The sequence below is a fragment of the Salvelinus sp. IW2-2015 genome, linkage group LG20, assembly GCF_002910315.2.
Source record: "Salvelinus sp. IW2-2015 linkage group LG20, ASM291031v2, whole genome shotgun sequence".
In the NCBI taxonomy this organism is placed as follows: Eukaryota; Metazoa; Chordata; class Actinopteri; order Salmoniformes; family Salmonidae; genus Salvelinus; species Salvelinus sp. IW2-2015.
This window is the reverse complement of record NC_036860.1, coordinates 71,818,954-71,826,350: the sequence shown is the minus strand read 5'-3', so window position 1 is coordinate 71,826,350 and position 7,397 is coordinate 71,818,954. Positions and strand designations below refer to the sequence as shown.

The 7,397-nt window shown below is 44.6% G+C and overlaps 1 protein-coding gene across 2 annotated transcripts; it reads left to right on the top strand.

The window, feature by feature from the left end:
• The first annotated feature begins 460 nt into the window (after nt 1-460).
• Nucleotides 461-5,951, top strand: LOC111981321 (ATP-dependent RNA helicase DHX58). 2 transcript variants are annotated; one of them, XM_024012539.2, is made up of 12 exons: nt 461-586; nt 746-955; nt 1,166-1,370; nt 1,701-1,891; nt 2,025-2,138; nt 2,230-2,362; nt 2,521-2,706; nt 2,842-3,092; nt 3,217-3,528; nt 3,762-3,952; nt 4,057-4,147; nt 5,157-5,951. In XM_024012539.2, the coding sequence occupies exons 2-12, from the start codon at nt 779-781 to the stop codon at nt 5,340-5,342; spliced, it is 2,037 nt and encodes a 678-aa protein (XP_023868307.1). In that variant the 5' UTR covers nt 461-586; nt 746-778; the 3' UTR covers nt 5,343-5,951. The 2 variants fall into 2 exon arrangements, with proteins under 2 accessions (XP_023868307.1, XP_023868308.1); XM_024012540.2 differs by having other exon boundaries at nt 504-586; nt 770-955.
• Nucleotides 5,952-7,397: the final 1,446 nt, after the last annotated feature.

Sequence of the window (7,397 nt, the reverse complement as noted above, 5' to 3'; positions counted from 1 at the left end):
ATTTTTGTTATGTTCCAGTAACCATGCAGTGTTGTTTAGTAGGTGTGACCATAAGGTTTATTCAGGCTGTTTAAATGCCATTCAGACATGCTGTACTTGTGTTTCTCATGGTGTCTTGCAGTTTTGTTTTCCTGATGTCACAGCTGGTAAGAATGGGGCCCATTTAAGGGCTCTCAGTGCTTTGTCGGGCTGAGAGAAATCTGCAACAGACCTGGACTGCAGATAGTTACAGACATACCAGTCCCTCTCTACAATACCGCTAGATTAATGTATATGCAGTTTGGTACATTTCGTAACTGATACGGCTCCTTGCGTGTATTAATATCCCTGCAACTCTTCTAATCTTCCTATAATTCACATCCTTGTGTCACTTATTTTACTTAGACATACTTTGTTGGCCCTCAAGAACTCCCTTGAATGGGACCCCCTCTTCACAAGAGACGGAAGTGCTTTTGGTTTCGTTTTTCTGTTTGGGTGTCAGTGGAGTGGATTTTTATCAGTGAAAACCCCTCTGAACCTGGTCACAACGGACCATGGACATTGTCTGCTGCTGATCCAAAACATAGAGCTGCTTCAGGAACACTTGGTGAGCTGAGTTTGGAATTGGCTTGACTTCATCTATAGCTGACTGCCACAAATGGTAGTCGTTGTGGTACTGTAGGGACGTTTGCAGTGTGTATTGCATTTCAGTTTAAAAATAGCCTTGTGGTGCACTGCCTTTAGTCTGAGTGTTTTTATTTCTAAGGACGAGTTGTGTGTGGGCCAATAGACCAGCAGGATGGCAGACTTTGGGCTGTATGAGTACCAGGAGGAGGTGGTTCAGAGGGCTCTCCGGGGGGAGAACGTCATCATCTGGCTGCCCACCGGAGGAGGAAAGACACGGGCTGCTGTGTACGTAGCCAAAAAACATCTGGAGAATAACCCTGGAGCTAAGGTGGCTGTGCTGGTCAACAAGGTAGGTAGGGAGGGGTCACTAGAGCTTTGGGCCTATTTAGCAGATGTTTCAGAGTAACTGGCCCGGTAACTGACCCATCTGTGTAATTGTATCTAGGTAGTCTGACCTTTTTTAGTATAGGTGTGTTAATTCTATACAAAACCAGAAAATAAAAGTTCCAGTCTTCCCGGGGAAACCATAGCTAACTGTTGTTGATGTGATGTTTTCCAGGTTCATTTGGTTGACCAACACTACAACAACGAGTTCAAACCCTACCTGGGTCGGGACTATAGCCTGGTGTCTATCAGTGGGGACTGTGACCAGAAAGACTTCTTTGGCTGCGAGGTCCAGAAATCTGACCTGGTCATCTGTACAGCACAGATACTGGAGAATGCCCTGACCAACCAGGAGGAGGGAAAACATGTCGAGCTCTCACGTGAGTGGCTACTCTGCTGCCTTCCACATATTGAATCATGGTATTGCTGTGAGGTGTGTGTAGCACACACTACTTGTTACTGATTATTTAGAAGTGAGGTTGTTGGCTCCCATGCTTCAACTGTAGCCCTTGGTATCAATCCCAATTGACAGACACTTCATGATAAAGAGTACCCCTACCTGACACAGTAAAGCCCTGGAACCTAAGCTAACACACCTTAAAGACTGGTCCATATCTTAGGTTTAAACCATATGTTGAAATATTAAACAGTAAAACCATTGGATTCCATTGAGTTCACAATACCATTGGGTTCCTTTCTCCCAACCATAGAGTTCACTCTGCTGATCATTGATGAATGCCACCACACTCATAAGGAGGGTGTCTACAATAAGATCATGGGGCGCTACGTGGCCCAGAAGCTGAAGGGGGAGAGGCGGCTGCCGCAGATCCTGGGCCTCACTGCCTCTCCTGGGACAGGGGGAGCCAAGAGCATCAAAGGAGCTGTGGAGCATGTGCTGCAGGTCAGTTTCTCTCTCTCCGGTGGTCTTTACATGCTATTTATTCAGCCCCAACTTTCATCCTGAGTAAAAAAACGAACAATGTCCCTCATCGAACCCTTTACATTTAGCTCATTTAATTATTTATGGCCTTCAGATTTGTGCCAACCTGGACTCGGTGATTGTGTCGTCCAAAGTGTACGCCCCTGAGCTGAAGAAAAAGGTCCCCAGACCCAGGAAAAGGTTTGACATCGTTGACAGAAGACCTCAGGTGAGTTCAATTCTGTTCTGTAAACATAGAGCCTTTGAACTTGAGAGCTGTGTTGGTTTGAATTCAACAAACTCCTGTTGTTTTGTCTCAGGACCCATTTGGGGATCACCTGAAGTTCATGATGCAGTTTATCCATGACTTCATGGCCTTAGGGCCTGACTTTCCTGTCAGGGAGTTTGGCTCGCAGGAGTACGAGGCAGACGTGGTGATTCTGGAGAAGAAGGGTAAATCATCCTCTTAGTATGAATTAATGCCACGTTATAGAACCTAAGCATAGGAACTATTTTCATGCACCAAATCACACAAGGAACCTTCCTCAGTCAATGCCATAGTTTTGAATACCTTATTAAAACCTATTTTGGATGTGCGTTTCCTGGTGTAGGTGTGACAGACAGGAACAGACTGCTGGCCCAGTGTGCTCTCCACCTGCGTCAGTACAACGACGCCCTGCTCATCAACGACACTGTGCGCATGGTGGATGCCTTTAGGGTCCTTGAGTCCTACTATAGTACCAAGACCTCCACCGCCAYGGATGGAACCGACTTCTTCCTGCTTGGACTCTACCAGGGTGAGAACCTGCGTTTCCCTTGGAACAATCTCTCTGACTTTCTCACAAACTGTATGCGTGTGATTCTCTGGAATATTAAGGGTATAGGAAGTTCAACTTCTGAACGTTGATAGTCAGTGTTCTGTTCCTCAACAGAGAACGAGGTGGAGCTGAGGAAACTGGCAGGCGATGCCCAGTTTGAAAACCCTAAGATGGAGAAGCTTCAGAACACCCTGCTGGAGCAGTTTGACCAGGGTGAGCACTCCAGAGGCATCCTGTTCTCCAAGACCCGTAAAAGCACCCACTGCTTGTATGACTGGGTGTCCAACAACCCAGCACTGCAGCGCGCTGGTATCAAGGCAGCCATTCTGACTGGCGCTGGCAATGGTATCAATTACATGACCCAGGTAACTTGACATTAAACACAGTCAGAACTTTTGGAGGTATAGAAAGGTGGGTTGGAAAGTGCCAAGACCTGTGCAATACCAACAACTGACCTCTGTTTGTGTGTTTCTGTGGGTGCGCTTGTAGAATGAGCAGAAGGACACAATCCGCAACTTCCGCCTGGGCTCCCTCAACCTCCTGATCTCCACCAGCGTAGCCGAGGAGGGCCTGGACATCCCAGAATGCAACCTGGTGGTGCGCTATGGGCTGCTGACCAATGAGATCGCACAACAGCAGGCCAGTGGCCGGGCTCGGGCGAGTGACAGCGTTTACTCTGTGGTGGCCCAGGCAGGGGGGCGGGAGGTGCGTCGGGAACTCCTCAATGAATGTCTGGAGGACTTGACTGGCAGGGCCATCGGCGAAGTGCAGAGGATGGAGCCCAGGGAGTTCCAAATGAAGGTAAGGCGATTCCTCATGGTGGTGAGGCTGGTATCTCTCTCTATGTTCTACCCCTGCATGTCTCTAATCTCTTTGGGAAAAAGGACAGACCTATACTCACTCACTTTCCTTTTTTCCGGTATATGCCTTTTGAACCCGGCACCCAAATGATTTTTGTTACTGTAAACTTTTGAGTTGCGCACGACTATCAATCGTTTTCACTTGATTTCTTCTCTCTCTGCCTCCCCTATTAGATCACTGATCTCCAGACAGAAGCGTTGTTGTCCAGACAGTTGGCAGAGCAGTTGAAGATCAAGAAGAGGAGTCGTTTCAGTGCTGCTACGGTTCAGCTCTCGTGTCGAGACTGTTTTGTGCTCGTGGCCTTCGGCAATGACATTAAAGTCATTGAAAACGCACACCATGTCAACATCAACCCGGACTTTGAGTAAGTTGTGTTTCTCTAATGTCTGTCCTGATACTGTCACAAGACGTATTGGTCCACATTGTAAGGCTAAAAGAGTTAACTTGTGCATGTGTGTTTGTTTTCAGGAGGTACTATAAGACCGGTGGGCAGCCCCCGCCGAAGACTTTCGAGGACTGGGAGCCAGGCCGTGTGATCAGCTGTGCTGCCTGTGGCAAGGTGAGGTTGACTGTTAATCTCTAGCTTTTTGTTTTAGGCCGAGACTGCGGATCCGTGGGCATATATTTTGCCTAGTGGCGTGCGCTGTTGAGGTTGTGGCCACATAAGAGAAAAATGCACAATCATTCTAAAACCTGAGGGGGTGTTTTTTGTCTCACAGTAACGTTATGCTATTACACTGAATGTACAAAACATTATGAACACCTGCTCCTTCCATGACATCGACTGACCAGGGGAATTCAGGTGAAAGTTACGATCCCTTATTGATGTCACTCATTAAATCCTCTTCAATCAGTGCAGATGAAAGGGGGGAGACATGTTAAAGAAGGATTTTTAAGCCTCGAGTGTGTGCCATTCAGAGGTGAATGGGAAAAACAAAAGATTTCAGTGCCTTTGAAAGGGGGTATGGTACTAGGTGCCAGGCGCACCGGTTTGTGTGTGTAAAGAACTGCAACGCTGCTGGGTTTTTCACACACAACAGTTTCCTGTGTGTATCAAGAATGGTCCACCACCCAAAGGACATCCAGCCAACTTCACACAACTGTGGGAAGCATTGGAGTCAACATGGGCCAGCATCCCTGTGGAACGCTTTCGACACCTTGTAGAGTCCATGCCCCGACGAATTGAGGCTGTTATGAGGGCAAAAGGGGGTGCAACTCAATATTAGGAAGGTGTTCCTAATGTTTTGTACACTGTGTATATTCAGTTCTGTTACGTACAATACTATCATAATGTGATCTTGCGGACATTGATTCAGCTTTGATTTACCTTTGTTAAACGAGCACCATTCCCCAGAGTAGCCTGTTCTATACGATTAGAACAGAGACTGTATGTAGTAAGTACAGAATCCCGCACAACCTTTAACCCCTGGGAAGAAAGGTCCAGTTAAAGTTGGATCAGCAGCCATTCCGTTTATCTTATGGTACTAGGATTATTCTATTGTCTTTTAATATGCTTATATATGGAAATCTACATCAGTATATTTGTTTATGTATTTATATCTGAACAGCAATGGGGAAGGGAAATGGTATATAAGGAGATTGCCCTGCTGCCCATTCTGGCCATCGAGAACTTTGCCATGGAGACTCCGGAGGGAAGAAAATTAGCCAACAAGTGGAAGAAGGTTGAGTTTACAGTGGAGGAGTTTAACTTCAACACGTACTGTCGTGACAAATTCCCTGACATGTTCGATTGATACGCTGTTACACTGGATGAAGGACTAGGACTGGGGTTTTCATGGTGTTTCCACCTCGTACTGTTTTCACCTTTCCACTAATCTTCTCTTCCTTTCTCTGTCAGTCTGTGTTGCTTAGTCTAGACGACCATTGTGTTACTTATGCATGATCCTGAAGTGTGTCATAGTCCTATTTTTGTGTTTATTTCACCTTTATTTAACCAGGTAGGCTAGTTGAGAACAAGTTGTCATTTACAACTGCGACCTGGCCAAGATAAAGCAGTGCGACACAAACAACAACACAGAGTTACACATGGAACAAACAAACGGATGGCACTGTGATAGACTATATCCAATTTGCTGAGTAGAGTGTTGGAGGCTATTTTGTAAATGACATCGCCGAAGGATCGGTAGTCAAGGATCGGTAGGATAGTCAGTTTTACGAGGGTATGTTTGGCAGCATGAGTGAAGGAGGCTTTGTTGCGAAATAGGAAGCTGATTCTAGATTTAATTTAGGATTGGAGATGCTTAATGTGAGTCTGGAAGGAGAGTTTACGGTCTAACCAGACACCTAGGTATTTGTAGTTGTCCACATATTCTAAGTCAGAACCGTCCAGAGTAGTGATGCTGGACGGGCGGGCAGGTGCGGGCAGCAATCGGTTGAAGAGCATGCATTTAGTTTTACAGGGCGAGAGATGCAGTGCCTTGGGTATGGTTGGCCCTGTTAAATCATGTCTTGCCAGGCCTCCACACTGCTATAGGCACACTGCTATTTATTGCCAGTGCATGTTACACAATGGTCAGGGTTAGAATTAGCACGTCAGCTTTGTTTATGCCCAAGGTCCTCTCTCTCCTCTTTCCCGGATTTCTTCTGCTCCATCGCAGCCAAGCACGCAAAAACATATGAACTTAGCACCCTGTTCTAACAGGAACTCAAATGATCTGTTTTTCTATTTTTAGCAAAGTAGTATCAGCATGGTCCATATTTTGTCATGAATGTTATTTACTTTGAATCTGTACTGTCTTTGTTTTAGATTGAACCTGAAACGTATTCCCCTCGCCTGATACTCTTTGATACTTGATGCTACTTGATCATGTATGAAAAATATTCAAATTGGGATTTCAATGTATTCCACAGGTATACTATTTTAATGTGTGTTCACAAGGGTGTGCATTTCCTTGCCTAAAATGAATGAAATTATCTACTGTAATTATTTTTTAAATTCTTGATAAATAATTTGGCATTATTTGTCTGAACATGTCTATATTGAATGTTGTAAATTAAAAATTAAATAATAATAGATAACTAAGAGAAGTATATAGATCTGGCCTTCATTGCTGTCTTCATACACTCTTCCACTAGATGGCATTCTTAGCCTTCCAATGTCTACTTCCATACCTGCAGTAGAGGGAGCTCATGGTTTTAGATTCCCTCCTTCCCTAATCCGTGCCATCATTTATTTTAGTATGGGGAGAGATATTTAGTTTAGTATGTGGAGAGATATTTAGTTTAGTGTGGGGAGAGATATTTAGTTTAGTGTGGGGAGAGATATTTAGTTTAGTATTGGAGAGATATTTAGTTTTAGTGTGGGAGAGATATTTAGTTTAGTATGGGAGAGATTTAGTTTAGTGTGGGAGAAAGATATTAGTTTAGTGTGGGAGCAGATATTTAGTTATGTGGGGAGAGATATTTAGTTTATGTGGGGGGAGATATTTAGTTAGTGTGGGGAGAGATATTTAGTTTATGTGGGGAGAGATATTTAGTTTAGTGTGGGAGAGATATTTAGTTTAGTTGGGAGAGATATTAGTTTAGTGTGGGGGAGAAGAGAATATTTAGAGTGTAGTGGTGGGGTACGGGGAGAGAAATCAGGACTCATCAATGATTGTACGATATTATCGTGTCTCCCGCATGAGACTAAACTGAATAATTTGATTGCTTTTTCAGCTGTTGTGGGGGAGAGAATTTAGTTTAGTATGGGAGAGAATCTTAGTTTCAGACTTGGAGGCTAAGAGATAGAGAATATTTAGTATTAAGTAGTTCTCTCGCGACCACCAGATACTTTAAATAGTCTTTGA